Raw genomic sequence first — 22,716 nt, forward strand, 5'->3', positions numbered from 1 at the left:
CTTGAGAAAACATTTTCTGGAAGAAACACAGAGTCCAGTGGTCCCAGTGTGGACACAACAGAGCCACACCAGAGTTTTTCAGGTGTTCCATGTAAAGAGGTGTGAAGGGTCTCCAGAAAGAAAGCGACTTTTTCCCCTGCAATGCAGTAGCATGTAATCGAAAACTCTCGCACACCGGATTGCTCTGACAGCGCTTTATAGGGGCAGTGGAAGCGGGATTTCTGTTTATTTTACAGTTTATTGTAGCGCTGTCCGTGATAATGCCAGGCTTCAGTTTCAGCGCCTGTTTAGTAAAGAGGATCTCGCTGATAGAGATTTTTCCCGCAGCTGATCTGGCTGCGCAGGGCGTGACGTGCACTGTCCGGCTGGCGCGGCGCACTAGGACCCAGAGCACGGCCGCCCTCCCGTCTCGCCCTGCAGCTGGAGAGATACTGACTCGCGTGCCTCTCGCATCCTCGACAGTGCCTACCGCCGCGCGAGCCCGTCTGTACCGGACAAGCCATGGCAGCCAACCGGGTCGGGAGGCGATACAACCACAAGGTCCACTCGCCGAACCGGGGGCCGAGGGAACCTGGGCTCCATCTACAGAAGAGGCAGGCTCGGGTGACGGTGAAGTACAACAGAAAGGAGCTCCAGAAGCGCCTGGACGTGGAGAAGTGGATCGATGACAGGCTAGCGGAGCTGTACCTGGGAAGGGTGAGTTCTCCGACTGAAAGTGACCCGTGTCCAGGTCCTTCACCTGCTCGATGGACAGGGCGTTAATCTTTCCTTCATGTTGCTAGTCACATCCGCCGCAGGTGAGGATCAGAAATATTCCCCGCCGGTGCCCCGTTTATCCGATCCTTTCATTATGACCTAAATGGTACTGTAGAAATACATCTTTGCAACCGAGATATGTCAGATTTTCAGGATTACTAAGGCTCGGAGGTTTTGCTGGAAAGAAGCTCTTAACAAGGTCGTGTAAAAAGCGGTCTAACAGCAGGCGTATTGACAAAACAGCGGCGTGTCACTGCAGTGGAGAGGAGCTCTTTCAGTCTGGGGGTACACCGGGGTACACCGCAGCATCTTCTTCGGGCAGGCAGGCAGACACACTCGCAGACACAGGAGGCGGGCTGTCTGCGTTCGCTGATTCACAAAATTGTATCAAGGACTCTCTTGCCTTCGTATAATTTAAATGATCTCGTTGCGGCCAGTGAGAATGTGTCAGGAGGAGAGCGCAGGCACGTCATTAACATTAAAGTCTCTGCCCTTAACACAGCGGCGCGTTCTGAAGGAAAGCACCAGCCACTTATGCACTCTTGAGGTACAGTACAATGTGCAGGTGACAGGCTTGTATTTTTCTTAAAATGAGGCGAATATCAGAATTTCCAGAAACGCGGATGCTGCTAGTTAACATTGAAAAAGCAGACTGGAATATTTCATCTCCATACTGTACCTCACGACTAGGAACGTGCTGTAACCAGACACTCTAGCGATGGAATAATACTGCGCAGAATACCGAGCGACAGCTCTTCACAATCGGTAGATCTCTGAACGGCAGACGCGGTGCGCAGATCGACATCAGGGAGACAGAAGTCGCTCACGGCACAGTGAGACACAGTGAGACACTGCGCCTGTCCGAAACACAGCTCAGTGGAAGATTCCAGCCCTGGGAGTAAGAATAAGGAACATGAAAACAGACAGGAGACGTTTCCAGATTCTTTCTTTCACGCCTTATATCGACAGGTGTACTTTGAAATGGCTACGGTGACACTGGCGCACATTAGCGCGTCTGCGAAACTTATTTCACAGTCGTTTTAAAAATATATAAAACCCTGATTGAGCCGATATTCTGTTAGAATACCTTCCTTCTCTTCTGCATCGTCACGTTTTTGCATAGCAGGAACAATACGTGCCCTGAATAGCATTTCTTCAGAAAATGCCTTCCAATTTCAATAAAGAACATTTTAATTGCCATATCGCCATTGTCTGACATAATCATTTTATTTTGTTCAGACTGTTTTCTATTTATTTATTCATATTCACCATGTGACAGCAGACACTATGACTGAGTTGATAAGGTTTCATGCTCTGTGATAGTCTGAGTATGTGCTGTTGCTTTGTTTCATCCCCTGTTAATGTTATTAAATTGAATACCCAGTAAATTATCTTAAAATAAATGAACACATATTTCTTATTTTGTATAGAGCCTTTCATGTCAAGACACCTCAGAGTGCCATATAAAATAAAATGATTGATTTATTCCATCTGGGGTGTGTCTATCCCATTAGGAAGAATCAGGGACAATAACAGCTACACTGGAAGTACAATGAAGAGCTTTTTACAGTAAACATTTTTTTTTATCTCTAAAGGCACCTGTTTTAGAATTCTTTTAATTTGTGGATCAAAATAATGGAATGAGAACTGTTTTGTAGGTTTTGAGGGCTGTATTCAAAGCAAGCTTTGAATTGCTCCACTAAGTGCATCAGATATAATTCCTGGTGCAGAAACACTGTAGAATACTGGAGATTTTTAGCTCAATATAGCTTTTTTCTTAAAAGAAAATACTCTGATTATATGCAGAAATTGCAAGGACAGGAAGGCGTGAGCAGAGCCTTCCACAGGCTTTATTAGGGGCAGGCAAAGGTTTATTCCACGCTGGAAAGAGAAGAAAAAAAACACAACGTTTCGGCTGTGGAGGTTCTTCACACCCGAGCTTCTCTTTTCAGCAGGAATAAACCTTAACTTGTTCCTTTGCAGCCTACGCCTGCTGACACAGCTGCCCACTTTATTAGGGAATGACTGCTTTCTGAGACGGAGAGTAATGGCTGGGAGTTCAGTGCGCCTCTGCTCCGTCAGTCCGACAGCCCCAGCTCTGGGAAATGTTTTCTCCAGCCCGGCACTGCTGGCACGCTGTTCCGACACTTTTGCACAAACATCTGGGGAAAATCTCCAGCAGCCCTGAACTGGGAGAGCACGTGGGGAGTGGTGGGCCGTCTCTATATAAGGGAAATGGCTCCGAGTTCCCAGGGTGGAGAGCGGGAGAGAGCGGGGCCTGAGTCTGCACTCTGCTTCCCTGCTCCACAGAGACTCTCCGAGAGATGCTGCCTTAAATGGGCACCACTGATAATTGGCTCGGACTGAGCAACACGTAAAAAAAACAACAAGTTTTTAGATCAACACACTGAAAAGAGAAAACATTTTCAGCTTGAAGCGCATGCCCCTGACCCCTTCCCGCGCTTAGATTTGGTGCTGAGCTGGATAGGGAGTTATTTCTGACTGGGTGGTGAATGTGACCCAAACTGTGAAGCCTGCTGGGACAGAAAAGCAAGCATGTACTGTATACCCCAAAGTAGGAGTTGCAAGAAGAGACCTGCATGACTCTCCCTGCCAGGAGCACAATGGTTTTGTCAGGTTGTGCGTTGTGGGGTTTGGTACTGACTAGGTCCCTGTGTGCTAGGCTTTGTGGAGACATCCTTCACCCCTCTACTGAACCATTCCATCAAAAATTCCTGGTTTCTTCAATGGGCACATCAATGGGAATGTGGAGCACCAATGGAGCTCCCCAACTCTGATTTGAGTTTCCCAGTTTGCACAACGTTCCCCAAAGCACTGTCCCAGTTCAATCTGGAAACGTTTGTTGGAATTGCAAAGAGCAGATTTAAAGGGGAAAAGGGGGGGGGGGGGTCAGTCAGGATGGGATGAGACATCAGACATCTGGAAGAAGATATAAACTACCAGCTTATGTATTTGTGACTGATGTGCCACCTCTGTCGCTGAAATACGCAGTACTGTGGTAAACCCATCTTCCCAAGACGTCACAGAAGCATATCTGACAGGTGTCTCACCTTGTGCGTCAGCAGCTCCGTTTCCTTCCTCAGCTTCTGTTGTGTTCGCCAGATCAAGGGTAGTGCCAAAACTCAGCTTTGCCTTGAGGCACATTTTTGCCACCAAAAATAGACGTAATTTGACACGAATGCTCAGTACACACCTTGGAACCTTTAAGTACATGACAGAGCACTGGAGACATAGCTCTGGGAATTGCAGACTGTCTTTTAACAGGGCAGTATGAACAGAACATGTCCAAGGGAAAGTAGTCAGAGGACCTTGTCAGAGGAAAACAGTTTGTCTCTAAGGGTTTCCAACCAGGAGAAGATGTCTGTTAGGTACACACTGGACCTCCTTGTGTGTATCTTAGGAGCTCTCCATTAGCCTTTCAAAGAGCCGGAAAGGCTTCTATATAGAACTGTTCACATCTAGAAATATGAAGACCTGCGTCTCTGAGACAATGAGCCATAACCCATGTAAGAGGTGATGTTTTAGCAGAAGGAAAAGTCCAGAGGTTGTTGATTCATCAGCGGTCTGTGTGTCAGTTCAGCCAGAGTCTGCCCTTGCTCAGGTTGGGTCAGTTCTTGCTGTTACATAGCCTTGCAGCAGGAAAACGAACAAGTAACCGACTCTTCAGTCCTTCTGTCCCCAAAGATCACTAAACTCCGAACTCCGGATAGATCCCCATGAATTTTACCAAAGTATGGGCTCCTTCTCCTTCTTTGTTTTAACACTGACTGCAGCTCAGGAGTGTCACTTTCTAGGACTCACAGTGGCTGGAATTCATGTGCACCATGAGTCAACGTGGAAAAAGCAGTGTGGCAATCTTGATACCAATAATCAGGTTGACGGAGTTGTTTTTCTGTGATGTAGGCTGCATCTCCCATTTCCTGTTTCCTTGACATGACTCAGGGTGAAACTCTGGGGTATGTGATAGTTCTGCAGCATTGGGCAGACTGTTCCAGTGCCCAAGAAGACAGTGAGAGTGTTGTGGCTAAAACATGCACATCTAATTGTGGCTTTCTATTGGGGTTATGTGTGTGCAAAACATTTTAAGATCAAATGTCACTTTAATATACTGTACATTTTTTACCATGTAGGGACAGAATTGAGTGTTGTTTGTTTCCAAGCCAGAGGATTCGTCCCCCAGTGAATCTTGCCGGGCGAGATGCTATCGTTAAAGTTGCTATCAGTCTCATTCAACAGAAGAGTCTCTGTTTAAAGGGGAACTGCAACAGGGACAGGAGAAATCGGCACTGATGAGTGCTCTTCAAACCACAATGACAGTAAAATGTGCACAGCAAGGTGTAAAACCTCCAATTTACATCACAAAACAGACGCAATGTCCAGGTATGCACAGCGCCATATTGCCCTCATTTTCTGTAATTCAGAACGAGGCAACAAAACTTTCTGTGAGGCATAGCAGCCCTATTACATTGTAAAAAAGCAGGCTTGTGAATACATCTCTTTTAATCCAATAGAAATATTGCTCTCGACTTCGAGATTTGTTTTGCCGACAAATACTACTTACTTGTTAACTCTGCATGCAGAGCACATTTCCACAGTGAAATGTCTGCTGCACAACCTGTACTTATTCACTCATACAACGTATTACATTAGCCAATATGGTGACTAGTGAGCAGGAAGGGCCACAATTCAAGCAAACTTTCACTCTCTCCAATGGCGAGACCAGGGGTTTGTGAAAACATGACAACCATACAGTACTTTTACAAAGTTCAACATTTCTTTGCTTAATTCAGAATTTGTCCAATTTTGCGATACCATCAATTAATTTATGTTGTTACCGAGATTTAATAAGTTAATGCAGTTCCCCTTTAAATCCCGGTCAATAATTAAGCCAGGGAATACTTGCTCGGTCACTAAAACCCAGGACAGAACAGTACGTGTTGGCCAGTCCTGGAGACAGAGCATGTCCATCGCATTAGAGCCCCTGTTTAGATCACAATCTGGGAAAGATTGATCTCACTGGCTCCAAATACAGTGAAGGGGGAGCATAATTAACACAAACTCCAAGACACGCTAAATCCACTAAACCCGGCTTAAGCGGGCAAAACAGGGCTGCTGTGTGGAGTTACAGACAGCTGGGTGTGCCAATCCCTTCCAACAAAGTGGTAAAGAGCTGGCAAAGATCAGTCACTGGAGGAAAGAAGCTCCATTTGAGCTGATATGGACCTGCTTTATGTATCGGGAGGTTTCCCACACTCTGTCTGTGTACAGGCTCCTCTCTGCAGCCGGGCTGTCCACGTAGTCCTGGCTGTGGCCGGAAGTGTCACTGGCTAATGGACTGCTCATTGATTGATGGGAAGTTATCTCCCTGAAAGACCCTTGGGAGGAGGGGTGTTGGGGGACCAGATCAAAGAAACAGTGAAAGAACATTCCTCTCTTCCAGGCCCATATGTCACTGGATAACAGAGAGATCCATACCCTCTTCCCAGCCCCCATCTGAGTCCTCCAGCCACGCTCCCCTGCTGAGCTCAGACAAGTCCAACTCACAGAGCAAATCAGAGCTGCAGTTATCATCTCGGCGGGCGTTACTGATTCGGATTGAGTTGAGTTGTTTAAATATTATCCTCCCCGTCTTTCTTACAGACGTACCTTGAGGTGGCTGAGCAGCATATCTGAAAGAGGATCATCGTGAGCTTGACTCCACTCTTGACAGCGCCAGCTGTCTGAGATCATGTGCTTGCTCCTGGTTTGCCCCTTGATTGTGTCACAGGCGTGCCAGTGGGCGTCAGCAGTGGAGATGAGGGCGAAGCTCATGTGGAATGATAAGAGATCATTGGATCTCTGCATCTCACAGAAAGCAACCTTGTGCACGAGCATTATTGGAGGGCAGCAGTTCCTGAAAGCAAAAAGTAGGGAGCAGAACACACTGCCACCAGAGAACGTAGGCAGATCTAACCACATTACTGCCAGCTCACTGGCTTGGAACAAACATGAAGTAAATTAGAGATGATTAAAGAAAACTTTACTGCAGGCTAAGATGCACTCCCAACTCCTGACTGGACAGAACCGAGCTGGCATACACAGAGGAGTGTGACAGTAAGATGGAAACGAGACATTGAGACTCACCAAGCTCTGCCACATTAAAAGGAGAAGCCCTGGCATGGAGTTAATGAGGCTGTACTAAAAAACCAAGCAACATCTGTCAGCTTGGCCTTGTGTGCCCTCTGGGGCCTCTGGTGTAAATAGTTAGTTTTTTGTACAACATGCTGAATAGCAGGATGATCACACTCTCAAATTATTATGTATATCATGATCATCTTCAACTTTTTCCACGAACTGCTGGATGAAAGCCTGTCCAGTTTCTCTGTCTGTTTGAGTCTTCAGCTCTTCTTATCCATCAAGACACTGCAAACTGACTGCCTCTATCTTGCCATCTTACAAGAGGTCTTCTTCCTGATCATTTGTGGTCATTTGGGATCCAGTTCAGTATTTCAGCTGAACAATAATGACCGGTTCTTCAAGCTGCCTGCTGCATCCATTACCCATTTCAGTGGCTTGACTTTGATCATGACTCCTTTTTGTGTTCTAGGCAACTTATTTATCATACAGTATGTCAAGTCTATGTGCAGTATACAGTAGAGGCCAGAGTACCTATCGTTCTCTGGGCGCGCTTGTCTGAGTGTCTGGGGAAGGAAGTGTTGGCCAGGCATGACCTCGGTGTCCCTGCTGCGTCAGGGTGAGGTGGGTGTGTCTGGCCATGACAGTCCTGGATGTTTTGACACACATAAGGAAGCTGATCTGTGTGGGCTGGATGAGTCACAGGATGCTGTTTCTGGGGACTGAAGCAAGTGATGGGCTGTTCCCTTGTTTTAGTTTAATAGGCTCAGAGCGGATTGACTGTGCAAGGTGTTTATAAAACAGATCTGCTCAGTGAAACTGGAGGGGGTGCTTCTGATTAGGATGTGACACCACTCCCTCCTCACAAATGTGCTATTAATACAGTCTTCAAAGTGAAGGTGACTCTGCTGCAGCTCCACCTGCATGTGAAGGACACATGGATGTTTATATGCAGTATGTGTGTGTTTATGTTTAGGGCTGTGCGTGTGCCTCTCTCTCTGGCCTTTGTGTTGAAAGAAAGGTCAGTGAAGGCCAGCTGGATGAAATATTTAATGCAGGTGTGAAAGGCCTGAGAGTCAGACTGCCGCTTCAACTGACCTTTCAGAGCCCCCCCCAACACCTCCCTTCACAGCCCTCGGCCTCTCCTCTGGGAGCTGGAAATCGTAAAAAATTCATACGGCAATCATCAAACGCCATCACAGAAATTGACTCCGGGCAAGGTCTCTAGCACCAGAATATATATATATACAAACACACACTAGGAGCAACACCCTTTTCCAGAGTTTACACAGTGACATCAGACTGCAGCAGGAATCTGAAAAGGAATGTGTCTTTTTAAAGCTCCACACGACTCACACTGGTGAATTAAACTGGCGAGCTTGCCTACCACAGCTGTAACACTTGATATGATTGCTTTTAAGGGTGGTATAGAAAATAAAGCTAATAATACTTAGAAGAGGCTTGTAGCTCCTGCTATTCCACAGCAGTACTAGACCCACACCTCACTCTACACACAGAAACAGCTAGACTGCTCAGTACGTGAAGTGCTGGGCTCAGATCTTTCGCTGCTCCAGTACTAACTCTCAGTCAAGGTCCTGCACTCAGACCGCTGAGTAACACAGGGCACTTTGTGGTGACCGGCTGTAGACTTGACAGGCCTGACTTTTCAGCACTAATGGTGCTGTGTTCTTTCCTCTTCAAGTAATAAGACCATCAGACCAAATGTGATGTTTTGTCTACCGTTGATGCCCACTCGCTGCCAACTGCAGCTGGCAAACTGAACAAGGAACAATACAGCAAGCCATACATGTGTCATCCATCTTGTAACTGCATCTTCTAATTCAGGGCCATGGGGAGCCGGAGCTGATCCCAGCAAGCAATGGCCACCAGTCCATCACAGAGCACACACAGATACAGACAAGAACCCAATTGCACCTAGGGCCTGAATTCCCAGAAGCCAATTAACCTGCCAGTATGTCTTTGGGAAGAAACCGTAGCACCTGGAGGAAAACCCACACAGCAAAAAAATACAAGCTCTACACAGACAGCACCCCAGGTGTAGAATTGAACCCAGGGCTCCAGGACTGCAAGGCAGCAATGCTGACCACTGCACCACCAAACTGCCCCACCAACCACTAGTTCGTTCATAAAAAGTGAATTTCTTTTGCAGCTGGCTGCTTAGAAAATGACCGGTCTTGCTCAATTACCTCCCCTTATAAAACAGTAATACGCTCACCCCAACGGTTTTCTTATGCTCCATGTAGGAATTACAAAACGGATCAGTCAGCACGTCTAGCATCATTGCTTTCTACAAGAAAGAAAAGCACTTGTGAGTTTTGGTCTGGAATGCAAACACACTGATATAATCACTGGGAGCAGCATTTGATCAGCCATGGAAGTATTTCCAAAAGTGGTTTTGAGAGGCAAACTCTGCTCGTGCAGCAGAGGATGAGGAAACGTCTTTCAGGAGGTCTTAATCTGTTAACACGTATTCAGCAGCTCCTTGCTTATAATCCCGGAGTTTCCACATTGAGACAAAGAATTAAAAAAGGAGCTGAAGCCATCAAGCTCAGAAAGAAAAGACAAGATAAACAATTTTCCCATATGTGCATTAAGAAACGTTCCTTAAATCCTTTGTCAGACAGGAAATACAAGGAGGAAATACAAAGGAGAAGCAAAGAGCATTTAATCGATTCCTATTGATTAAGCATCAATTGCCACTCCATACAGGCACCAGACACACTAAGAAGCTGATATGATATTGCAACAGGGCCAGTTTTAGGGTTGTGGTTTACTGTTACTCTTCAATTTGATCTTTCTTCATATTGCAATCCCTTGCCTACAACCACAAAATAAGAATGGATGCTTTTCATCCGAATTTGCGTTACAAAGCACGAGCCAGACAATCTGAACCACTTTCAAACACGCTGGTGCATTTCCTCTGAGACTTCCCCAAACCCACAACAAAGTGGTACGCTGGCTTTCTAGGTCTGAGTTTCATCATCTTAAAATTGATGCTACTGCTCCAAAACCACGGCATGGCCTGCTCCTGCCTCTCCAGGCACTGCGACACCCTCATAAACACTGTCATGACAGAAGAACCTGACATCACTTTATTTTACAAAACCCAGCCCTCCTCCAGAAGAGGAATCTGTCAAACATCTATATTCCACACGTGCAAAAGGATCTGGAAACCGCTGCCTGTGTGGATCTTGTAGCCAGTTCCTCTGGGAGTCGTGCACCACTAAAAGGTTTAATGAAACAGGAGATGAAAGAGCCGTGTCGTTAAATAGATGTGGGGCTTTCCTGTCTGAGACAGAGGTACTGGCCCCATCCCTGCAGCAGGAGACGGATTTGGGCTGTTTGTTCTGAACGACAGATGTACTGCACAGGGCAGCAGCTGGGCCATTAACCTCAGATGAAGAGCTGAGCCCTGTGATGACTCACATTGTGACGGCCCAGGGGACTGGCAGAGTGGAGCGGGCATACAAGGGGTCAATAAACTTGATCTCCCTAGCAGTCACCACTCTATGATTGCCTAGGAAAGCCTAGGAAAGACGGAAGGTTAAGCATGGACTAAAGATTTGACTAAAAGCACTAAAGACTCTAAAGATTTGACAAAAGCCTTATCACCTTGTAGGCTGACTTCAGCCGCTGAGCAAGGCTGGGCCTGGTCAGTTCTGGGGTGGGAGACCTATATGGAAATTCATGTTGCTGCTATTGGTGGTGCTGATGGACCAGTAGGTGGTGCTCTTCTTACTCCAGAATTTCAAAAGCCCTGCCCCAGTATGGTGTCCAGGGACAATGTGTGGCAGGAGGTGTTATACTAAAGTTTGGACTATTTGGCATTAAAGATCAGCATTGTTCATAATAAAAAGGGTGTTAGCTTTTGGGTACTGGCTAAGTTCTAGTCTAAGCTCATACAGATTGACCTCCTTAAATTTGTTTAAATTTCTCACTGCTCCTCCTGATCTGCTGGCATTGAGGCTCCTGGGGTGAACGGCAGTCGTGTATCAGCCAGGCGGGCACAGCGGTGGTGGATGAAGCAGGCCACCTCAATGAAAAAGCACTTGATCATGCGGAACGAAAAGTGTTGTGCAACATCAGTGACTTTTTATAGCTGAAGACCAGCTATATAATGTAGCACAGATAAATTTCCTATCTTAAAAATAATCAGCTCATTATCTTGCCAAAAAGATCTATAGATTAATAAAGACCAACAAACACCACTAAAACGTAATTTATACTTCTGCTTTATTTTGGGAGACTCTCTCCCACGGGGAAAGGGACAGAGAGACGCCACTGTCTTTCACTGCTCAGTGCAGGTCACCCTGACACACTCCTCAGTCAGAGACATCAAAGAAAAATGAACAACTTTCTAACTAGAAAAATTCAACAACTTTCTAACTTACTTTGATGGCTGAGTAATTTTTTTTGGAATATCGATAAAGGGAGTTGGGGTTTTGTTTTTCTTTAGTGTCTTTATTGATTTCATTTCTTTGGAGAGGAATTTCATTTCAGGCCCGTTGACATCAGCTACAGTAGCCAGGGCTCCTGATAACAGACTATAGTTCTACAGAAAGGACAGCTGAACATGGTTTCTCTCCTGATTCGCCAACTTTTCTCAAGGCTGTGTTATAACAATCTATAATTCCCGTGACAGTCATTGTGTCAATGTAATTTACATACAGTACAGTAACTTACAAGAGGTGTGCTGCTCATCTTTAGAGAGTCTTTCTGGAGTTTTGGCTTAAATAAATTTAGTTCTGAGTTGCTGTGTCTCTCCACGCCTCAGTAAGACCTCAGTGGGAGGGCTGGGAATTTGTGCTCCTGCTGATGTTTCCCAGTTTAATCCCGACTGTCCGGCTCTTGCAGGAGGCGGAGATGCCGGAGGAGGTGAACATAGACGACTTGTTGGACCTGGCCAGTGACGAGCAGCGAGTGAGCAAGCTCCAGGTACTGTCAGAATCCGGACAGAAACGCTTCTGCTGTCCTCTGCCTTAGGACAGCCACGCGGCAATGATCTAATTGACTCTTGATTGCTAAATTAACTCTTAAACAACTTAATTTACATGCTGCTTAGGATTTGCTGTGTAATAATGGACTGACTGGGGTAAGGAAGACTTGCTGTGGAAAGGAATGGCAGTTCACAGACAGTTATATTGGGAGTATATTACTGCATATGTGTACTGCAAGTGTAGGAACATGCTGAAGACACTTTTAATAAGGTCTGTAATTAAAATAATATACTGTAACGCTTACGGCCGACAGGCACTGTGTAAGAGCCGGCGTACCAGAGCAGGTGACGTCACCGCCCTTCCCTGTGATAGCAGGACTACAGCTACTGGGCTGCTGAGAGATCTCTCTTTAGCTCACGGGGCTGGGTCGCTGCAGAGAGACGCGGAAGTCCCGGGTTCGAGCCTCAGTCGGGATGGGGCCGACCAGATGCGGCAAGGGCGCCCGCCGGAGCCCCCGTTGCGTTACAATACAAATATGTATTAATCCTGAAGAAACCCACTCTGGGGAGAACGATCTGATAAAGAACCTAAGCAGATGTTCTTTTCTGTCACTTGCTGCATAACCTTGGCCTCGCGTCTTTGTGTCTTAGTACTGTCTTTGCTTTTCTTGCTTGAAAAGAATGAAGACATTTGAAGAAGACTGAATGTAAAACGTTTATAGCTTCACAGCTGCTGACTGTATGATTGAGTGTCTTAAACTTCTGAGGTTTAAAATATTTTTCTTTATCCTTTCAGGATATTCTGCACTCTTGTCGGAACAACACAGATGTAAGTATATTTATACTCTTTATGCTTACATTTAGGAATTATAAAGATGAAAGTTTAGAGCCTTTTTAAATGATCCCTTTAGCTATGTGTAGAAGTGAATGTGTTTGCCAAAAGGCTTACTTCTCTTAAACAGGCTCTGTGTGCTAGAATCTAGTCAGAGCAGATCTGCACCCTGTGTTTAATAAAACCATTCCAGGACCCCGGATGTTACAGACTGGTTAATCGTCCTCTGTAATCACTCTTTTTTAGGAGGCAGATAGAGTTAAATCGACAGAGCAGAAAATTGAAAAGACGTTTCGCGTAATGAGAAGTAGTGCTCATTTTCACAGGAAACACATATGAAGCAAGATACAGACAGTAAAAGACCTGTATTAAATCTCGCTCAGTTCATCATCAGGTCACAAATCAGAATGAGGAGGTAAAAATATAGCCTCTCTATGAGTAGGGGCCTCTACACACAGTGACACATCACTTCTGTCACACTCTGCTAGGGAGCTCTCCACTTGGTTTACTTATTAACAGTGTGGTAGGGCAACTCCACACCAGGAAGCCACTTAATAACAGCCATTAAAGACTCGTTACATATTATATTTCCTACTGCGTATCGATACATAGTGGCACAAATAGACAGTTCTTGTAGGAATTGTATTCCTTGCCCCTTTAATCACAGAATCAAAGCAAGACTCTTAAAAAGCTGATCGGTGAGGAGAAGCTAAATTAGCCAGGATCTGTCAAGCAATAGCACGAGGTTTCCCATCTGGAAGTTGCCAACAATTAAAATGAATTGCATTTGTATAGCGTTTCCCCCCCCCACTGAAGTGCAGGACTCACCTGGGTGACACAAAGCAGCTATTCGGCACCAGCAGCCCTCCCGGGTGAAGAATTAAGAAATTGATTCACCAGTTAAAGTAATCAAGACTCAGTTTAATTAGGCATCTGAAGGATGGAACCTCCGATATCTGAGTGTTCCCTATCACCATACGGGGGCATTGATTTGGAAATAGTGGCCAGGAAGAAAGAGCGCCACCTACTGGTCCACCAACACCACTGACAGCAGCAGCCTGGTTTTCCTTGGCGGTCTCCCACCCCAGACCTTGCTCACAGTAGGAGTTGTTTCGAAGACTTTCCCTCTTTAAGGCATCATGTGTTTGTATCACACTTCATATTCCCAGATTGTGGTGGCATCTGTTTCGCCGTGCTTTGTTCCCTGTACTCCTGACCGTTTACCTGCTACTTCTAGCAGGTTTGTGGTCCCTTTTTAAGCTCAGACAAGCTAAGGGGCTGAACCAGGGGAATTGGACTTAAATCCCGTGCACTTCTAAATGCTGTAATTATACAGGATGTTTCCATTCTATGATTTCTTCAAGGAGTTTACCAAAAACAAGATCACTTACAGGCATCCTGTAAAAATGAGGCTAACTGTGATGTGTTGATGAGGTTTTTCTTCTGTTGACGTGCGAAATGAGCATGCAGATTAGAGACAGAAAGAAAGGGACCCCCCACGTGTTGTGCAAGGAGGTGCACGAGCTGTTCTTCTTCAGGCAGGTGCACGCCAACGCTCCCGCAACCCGCGGCAGCAGCTGACACTTCCTGCCGCGATCACGCCAGCTGCACAAAGCCTCTCTGTTGTCCCTTGTCCGTGCGCACACACACACTGCCCTCCTTTCATCCCCTCCATTTCATCTGCAGTGAGAAAACAATCAAAACAATCTGGACCACCGGGGCCCACCAGGGGCCACCAGGGGCCACCAGGCTCCTTTGTCCTGCTGAAGCTGCGCAGGATCAGAGCGCAGGAGCTGCTGGCTGGCTTACAGTCACGGGCCTCGCTGACGTCTGCGGGGCTGGGCCCTGCGCACTGCTGGCAGCGACCAGAGACCAGAGTGGATTCCTGGACACTGAGCCAGAGCAAGTGCTCCCTGCTTTTAATCCCGGCTCAGGCCGTCATGGCCACAGCATGATTAACATGTTTTGGTTTTCAGGCATTAGAAGGGAAGAACGCCGTTTTTGGTCAAGCCTGTCTAGTGCAAACAAACATGTCGTCCGTTAAGAGACGGGAATCTTAGTTTCCCTTTTTAAAATCACACCAGCTAGATTTCTAGCCCTAGGATGTCTTGCGGCCCAGGCGAATGACAAACTCTGTCCTCGACACTGCGATGAGCCCTGCGTGAAAGCAACAGAGAGGAGATCAGGTCCAGACTGTCAGCGGACGCCTTTGTCCTGCTGCCGTGGGGGGAAACTCGGAATGGGAAACGGACGCTCTGCGGAGAGCGCTGGGAAGGAGGTAACGGAGAGCCGTCTCGTTCCGCTGAGTGAGGTCTCTTTCCTTTCCCCCTTCCCCAGGTCTTCGTGAAAGAGCTGATGGAGAGGCTGCAGGGGCTGCAGAAGCAGGAGGAGCTACAGAACGATGGCATCGAGCACCCGCACTGAGGCTCACCGCCCGGGGCAGGGGGAGAGCTACGCCGCCTCTCCCAGCGCCCCCAGCGGCCAGCGGTGACAGGAGGAATAGCCACACCCAGGAGAGACTCTACTAACAGGAAGCAAAACTGATCCACTCGTAACCCTCTTGTCTGTATATAATCCACACCGCACGCTTTCAGCCACATGACACGTAGTCAGTATTCCCTGGTGCTGCCGCAGTGCCACTGCCTTCTCAGCCTCACACTGTTTTTACATAACGTTGGAAGGGTTAAAGGGGTGGTCAGTTTCACCTGCTGTTCCCTCGTTATGCCGGGTTAAGCTTGTTTCAGTCCCAGGACTGCTCTTTCACAGGGGCGCCCTGGTGTTTGAACAGAATGTGCAGGTTTTGCCAAAGATTCTGATCCGGATGTGAGCTGTGTGCGGCAGCCCCGTGGCTCTTTCAGATCCCCGGATCCCTAGAAGTTCTGAGAGGCCTATGGTATTAGGAAGGCCCCGAGTGACCAGGATTCCCGCAAATAGATAAGCAGCACTGGGTTAGGGCTGGGATTAGTCAGCCAGTATCTTCTTGGACCTCATCAGTGACACTAATTTGCCTGGACCTGCAGGTTTGCAGTGATGTCTCTCCTGCTGGGCACTGTGCTGCTCCAGACAGCCTTCCAGATCCTCTTCCAGAGTCCAGAAACAATTGGGTTGGCATCTCCAAATTGGGTGTGTGTGGATTCGGCACGATTATTTTCTTCCCCACCAGATGATTTCCCAGAATAAGTTTCAGCAGAACTTCCTCAAAACCCGCATTAGCAGGAAAAACAGGTCACAGCACCAATCAGCCTAGACTAGGCAGCAGGAAGGAATCGCAGAGAAAGACGACAAACGTAACGAATATGAAGTTTAGCAATCCAACAGGAAGTGACACTACTTTTTTCCTTGGCCTCGCCAGTATAACTTTGATCTGTGAACCTCACTGAGTCACTTCTTGAAGTATCACAGTCAGATTTCGTCGGCAACGATGTGCCTCCTTTCCTGGGGCTTGGGCTCGGAGCTTGACGTGAGATAGCAGGGGAAACGAGAACATAAGGAAGGGTACATCATACGAGAGGAACCATTCAGCCCGCATGGCCTGTTCGGTAGTTAGTACTTAATTGATCCAAAGATCTCCTGCCACAGACTCCTGATAGAAGCCAGGGTGTCCAGTTTATCAGCATGGCTGGGCAGCATGTTCCAGACTCCCACTCTGGGGAATGAGGGCAGGGAGCAAGCTTGACACGAGATAACTGGGGGAAGTGAGGGGTGACAGCCGCCATTCCTGCATGCACAGACTTCACCGTCCTCTCCAGGTGTTCCAAAAATATCCCAGAAAGTCTCAGCCTGCGATGATGCGGCGACTCCCCCTGACAGAGAAGCACAGTCGATGTACGTGGTGGTCCGGTCCTGGCAGCAGTGACGGGAAGAAGATCAGTTTCCGGGGAGCACAGGGTTTTCTACATCCTGGCCTGTGTTGCAGGTGTGCGGTGGGGGGGTGTTCATGTCTAACCTGGTGTCGCCAGGTGTCAGAAGCGATGGTTTGCGCCGCGGTGGACGTCTTCGAAAGTTGCCTTCAGTGCGGGCTCACCCTTCAGTCACCACAGCTCTCAGCTGTTCCTGCATCGCCAGCATGCGTCATGAACACGCAACATGAACACGCAACATGAACACGCATAACGAATACACATCACATGCACCAGGAACATGCGTCATGATCGTGCATCAGGAGCACGCATTATAAACACGCATCATGAATGTGTTATGAACATACATCTGTAACTACACAAGGCGTTGTGATCTCTGTGTGTCGCGGTGGAGTATGGAAGTTATAAGATCCTTTTCCCCAACTCCCCGTTTTAACCCCGTAACCATCGCACGCTGTGTTTGACCCGTCTCTCACCTCCGCGCCTGTCCCGCGTACATTTTGGTTCCTGATGTAACCCATTGGTTCGTTTCAGAATTGTTTTATACTGTGTGTTTTTTTCCTAATAACAGTTTTGATATGATTTGTAAATGGATTTATTTGAATGCTTGTTTTTTGTATATTCTTTGAAATAAAGGAGAGTTACTATTGCACCATGTATCCATATCCTTGGTTCGGTTAGAAAGGATTTCACAGCTGCTGTGTTTTTATTAGCCTGTATGGACCAGGTGTTCTTGAACTATTTCTGGATGTGGCAAGACCAGCAGCTTAACCCCTCTGCTCCTGCAGAAAGTCACATGTCAATACAGTAGCTCATCAAGTATCTGGCTCTTTAGGGGACAGGGCATCCCCCGATCCCCACCAGATAATTGCACAGAAGTTTTACAGTAGCTTTGTTTTGCACATTCTTTTACATTGCGTGATTGTGTGTTGTGTATTATGTTTATTGTTGTGTTATATGTGCAGTGAGTGTGGATTAATGCCTGACAGCATCCTGCATGACCTGCCCAAGCGGAGCGCTGCCACACAGCGGCACGCAGGTCAGGTGACCTGCGGCCCCGCCCGGCGCCCGAGGAGCGCTTGCGATGCGATAATGCGCAGGGTTTGACCAGGCAGCTTCTCGTTTGTATTCCCAGTTTCTTCCCTCTTCAGGGACCAGAGAACTAGAGTGTGGAATCGCCCCGTGGAAAGTATTCAAGGGTTGATTGAAGGGTGGGTTCAGCTCGATGATGGACGGATGTTTGCCCGTTATGCCTTCCAGGATGTAGGGGCAGCAACATCCTGTTGCTGTTACCATAACATTAGTTTTTTGCGGGACAGGGCTGTTAGCTTTGTGCCCAACCTCCAGCATGGAGGACCTGGCGCCCGATGTGGGACACGAACCCACTACCCTGAGATTATGAGTCTCACGCTCTGCCAGCAGAGCTAGCCAGGGCCCTCAGCTGGATGAAAGAGGAGAAGGATATTCTCTTTGATAAGAGGGCTTCAGCGACTAAGCTGTATCGCTTCTGCCGAGGTTCTGCAATGAACAAGCACACCAGCCGCGTGAGCATTTCATACAGAGACACCCACGGTGTTATTAAGGAAAATGCATTCCCAGGCAGCTGTCAGAAACGCAAAGATCCTCGAGTGGTGACCAGTGGTATCACAACAACAAAAGTAAAATTTCCCCGCTGTGTTGCAAGATCAAGGATGTAAAAGAAGCAAAAAGGAAGTGAACTTTCAGGCCAGACTGCATTCCTTCCACAGGCCACCAGAATGCAGACAGAAGGAACGTGGAGTTTCTTGCTGTGCCTGTCTGTGATCTTGGCATTTTCCCCAGTCTTTTCCCAGTCCTTTGCTGTGTCTTACTGCACTGCGCTCTGTTTCTGCCACGGTGGGCTGTAGGAAAGGTTGAAGAAGAAGGACTGCGTCTCACCTCTTCAGGACAAGATGAGCAGTCGAGCCCAGCCCACCACCTCCTCTCCAGCCTCCCAGTCCTGTCCAGCCTATCCAGTTTATCCCAGCCTGACTCCAACCAGGCCAGCTCGAGCTCACTCCAGCACAGTCCAGTCCAGTTCATCTGTCCTGGTTCAGTCCAATCCAGCCCTGTACAGCTGTCCGGTTGGGTCCGGTTCAGTCTGACCCACTCTGGCCCAGTCCTGTCCAGCTGTCCAGTCCTGTCTGACCCACTCTGACCCAGCCCTGACTCAGCTGTCAGTCTGACCCACTCTGGCCCAGTCCTGACACAGCTGTTTGGTCCTGTCTGACCCACTCTGGCCCAGTCCTGTCCAGCTGTCCAGTCCTGTCTGACCCACTCTGACCCAGCCCTGACTCAACTGTCAATCTGACCCACTTTGGCCCAATCCTGACACAGCTGTCAGGTCCAGTCTGGTCCAGCCTGCAGGCGCTGGGAGTGTCAGCAGACGAGATGCAGGGTGATCCCACAAAGCCCAGCACACCTTCCAGCCAGCCGAGAGGCAGAGATCCCCTGCGGTCAGCATGCTTCACTCGTCATAAACTCCAGGACGCGCGCAGCCGCTTGGCAGGAGTACCGCCCAGACGACAGCATGAGAAACACCGGCCCTGGACAAGTAAGAGGTTTATTCCCTGCTGAAAAGAGAAGAAAGAAAACACAACGTTTGGGCTGTGGAGCCTTCTTCAGGTGTGTGGAAGAAGGCTCCACAGCCAAAACATTGTGTTTTCTTTCTTCTCTTTTCAGCATGGAATAATCCTATTACTTGTTCCTTTGCAGCTATATTTTTTGTTGTGATGCAAACAAAAAAATATTTTAAGGGTTATTTCCCAGACTCTTGTTTTATTTATGCTATTTTTAAAAGCTAGTAGGAGCTAGCAGAAGGGAATCGTTTTCAGTCCGTTCTGCTCCTATCGTTTTTGTTGTGTTACGGTGCAAGTTAATGCGAACTCCATCCAACTTGGACTCGTGTGCAGACGCACTGATTTGTTATACAACGGCTCCACCTCGTGGCAAAAACATATAAGTGTTCTGCTCCGGAGATGATGCGTCTTAACCGGCAGATCAGACCTGGCAAGAGAGTTAACGTGGTGCAATTGGTGAAATAATTAACAGATGCGGGCAATTAAGAGATCAGGTGGCATGACAACTACAAAAGCCTTTCACCGGGGAGGCCTGCAACTGTGAATATCAGTTCACGTCTGTTTAAATAAGTCTCCCAGGCGCGACGGACTAGGCAGTACTTCTGTTCTCCCGAACTTGCCTACAACAGCTTGGTCTTAGAAAGAGGGATTTGAATGATGGAAGTAAGGAAACGTTATTAGGGATTGCCAGGAAACTAAATACGCTACAATACTCACATATAGCTTATTTGAAGAGAGGTGGCGCTGTCTAATACGGTAAGTTTCATATTGTAACGCAGCGGGGGCTCAGGCGGGCGCCCTTGCCGCATCAGGTCGGCCCCACACCGTCCGGGGCTCGAACCCGGGACTTCCGCGTCTCTCTGCAGCGACCTAGCCCCGTGAGCTAAAGAGAGATCTCTCAGCAGCCCAGTAGCTGTAGTCCTGCTATCACAGGGAAGGGCGGTGACGTCACCTGCTCTGGTACGCCGGCTCTTACACAGTACCTGTCGGCCGTAAGCGTTACAATATGCTTTTGTTTCCTTCATTTCTGAGCAAAACGGTGACTTCAGAACCACATAACCGTGCAGTTTTCACACGCACTCCTGCAATAACACAGTTGTAAATTAACACCAGCACACACCGCCCCACTGCTAGATCACCTGCTGATCGCTAATGATCGCTCGGCTGTGCACCCACAGTGATCTGCAGACCAGAGGCCACCGACCCGAAGCTCAAGTCGAATACATCGGGACGGCAAAGCCCACACTGCTGTGTTTCCCTTACTGCCGAGGAATTTGTGATGATGAGGTTAACATGAGCGATACCGTTTGTAACAGGTTACCTGAACAGTCAATGGCCCTACCTATACTTAACTGAGCTGTGAAATGAAATTGTATTCTATGTATTATTCAATAAATGCATAAACATATTAATAGCTGGTCAAAATAAAAATTCTTGATGATGATGATGCATTCGGAGGCTGAGGACACCCACACGCAACTTAACGGGAAAAGTAAAGTTTCTGGATAATAATGTCACAACCTTTCGACGTTTATTCCCTGCAGGACCTCCACCCTCAGGCGCCTAGCGGTTCGATGCGGTACTGCAGCGCAGGGGTGACTAGTGACGGAAATACAAGCGCAGGTGCGCAGGGCACACCTTACGGCTGGAGCTCGAGGGAGGGATCACTTCCGCCCGTTACCGTGGATACTGCCTCCTGGCGGGCGGCGTTGGGCCTTGCGCATCGTCGACATTTTCTCCTCTGACGGGCACTTGTATGATCGGATCGTATTTTAGTGCGTAAATCAAATCCAACAACCCCGCACGCAAGGCGCCTGGGAGTGGTGGTAGTGTTGGGAAGAGATGTGGACAGCTTGTGACATTATTATCCATTATTAACTTTACTGACAGAGTTTATAATGAAAGTTCGGGAGGGATGACAACATCCAAGTTCAATCAGACTCAGCTGTCAGGAATTGACAATTGCTCCTGACGTCCATTCCTCTCCCAAAACGCTATAGATACCTACGAGATCCCCGTCTCGCCTGTGTCCTTGCATAGACAGTACTACGACGCTGCCCACACCATCCAATCCATATTTGCGTTTGCTGCTCCGATGCACAGTTTGATCCCAGCCAGGAACCTCGGACTTCCTCGTTCTTCGCGTACCAGCTGGCCCTTGACCCGACTCTTCGTCGCTTTTCAACACCTGCCAGCTTCATCTGCAGGTCATGCCTTTCCCAAGACCGAGACCCACCGTTGGCAACTCGTCCTTTCGAAACCCCTAGCGTTTGACCCTCCAGTTACTTCTCCTGGTTTTTTATTAAGCCGGCTGCTCTCGCCAAACGCACATTTGCCGCCACATTCGCAAATCTTCCATCCATCCCCAATGTTCAATTCAGCCCTGGGTTCCTGTCTCTGCTGCTGCAGAGGCCATCTCCTCTGCCCCAGGTCTGTCCAGCCTCCTTCCTCTGCCTCAGTCAGCAGTCGTCCTGTTTTCTTGTGTCCCTGTCTCATTCGTGTTTCTGTGTCCGGTGTCTAGCTCAGCCCTTATGTCTCGTGTCCTCGTCTCGTTGTGTCTTGATCCCCGGTGTAGGTAGATAGATACTTTGTTGATCCTGTGAGGGAAATTGCAGTGCAACAGCAGCTTAGCACAGTCAACACAGCACAGTGTAACGAAATGATACAATAATATAATACAGTCAGTGAGAAGTGTGGTAAAAAGTAAAAAATTGATTTTTTTACATGTCCAGTTCGGCCTCAGGTCCATCCCTCTGGTCCTCTGCTGCTACCAAAGCTTGATATTTGTACAGGTAAGTCCTACTTCTTGTGTCCCTGACTCACTCGTGTCTCTATCCCTGGCGTTCAATTCAGCCCTGGATTCATTCCTCTCATTCAGCGCTGCTACTGATGCCAGCTTCTCCGCTCCAGTCCTGCTCTCACTCCACTTTCCAAACCACACCAGCTTCTGGGTCAGTCCAGCATCTTCTCAGTTACAGTACTACAGGGCCCAGCCATCCTCAATAAGACGATTAGCTGCCTGGAGGGGGGGGGGCATCCATTTGGGCCGGGACCCCCAGAGGTTTCTTTTCTCCCAACAGGAGTTTTTGTTTTCCTCTCCACAGTGCCTACATGGATTCGCTTAGTGGTCAACAGCGCTTTCAGTCCTGTTCCAGAATCCAAGCAGTCAGTCCCTTATACTTAACTCTGCCTTGGATACCAAGAGGTCACACGTCAGCAGGTTTATACGCCTCAGCGTTACACTCTCACTCCGTTTGCCCAGGAGACTCTTATCAAATTCAATGGTTACAGAAGGCCGAGACACTGCCGTCTACCTCCGTCCCTCAGTCTATTCACAGTACCGATACAGTGGACGAGTCTCCAGTTTCCATTGCTGCTTTCAGGGGCACGATTGGAAACTTGGGCCTTTATCCATTTAGATAATGCCGCCATGTTTAGTCAATTTAATAATACTAGTGACATCTTTTCCCATTTACAAAGTTCTCACAAACCCAGAGCTATTGCAGAAGTTTCTTCCAGCTCAAGGGCTGCCTCCCTCCTGCTCGTGCGGATTTATTTTAATAAGGAACTCTTCCAGGT

At 47.9% G+C, this 22,716-nt stretch overlaps 1 protein-coding gene across 1 annotated transcript; it reads left to right on the top strand.

Moving 5' to 3' along the window:
- The first annotated feature begins 437 nt into the window (after positions 1 to 437).
- On the top strand, positions 438 to 17,192 carry ppp1r14ab (protein phosphatase 1, regulatory (inhibitor) subunit 14Ab). The gene is made up of 4 exons (XM_088912040.1): positions 438 to 696; positions 11,767 to 11,847; positions 12,645 to 12,677; positions 15,018 to 17,192. The coding sequence occupies exons 1-4, from the start codon at positions 502 to 504 to the stop codon at positions 15,102 to 15,104; spliced, it is 396 nt and encodes a 131-aa protein (XP_088768166.1). The 5' UTR covers positions 438 to 501; the 3' UTR covers positions 15,105 to 17,192.
- The last annotated feature ends 5,524 nt before the right edge of the window (positions 17,193 to 22,716 follow it).

The sequence above is a fragment of the Atractosteus spatula genome, chromosome 3, assembly GCF_055471065.1.
Source record: "Atractosteus spatula isolate fAtrSpa1 chromosome 3, fAtrSpa1.hap1, whole genome shotgun sequence".
Taxonomy (NCBI): Eukaryota; Metazoa; Chordata; class Actinopteri; order Semionotiformes; family Lepisosteidae; genus Atractosteus; species Atractosteus spatula.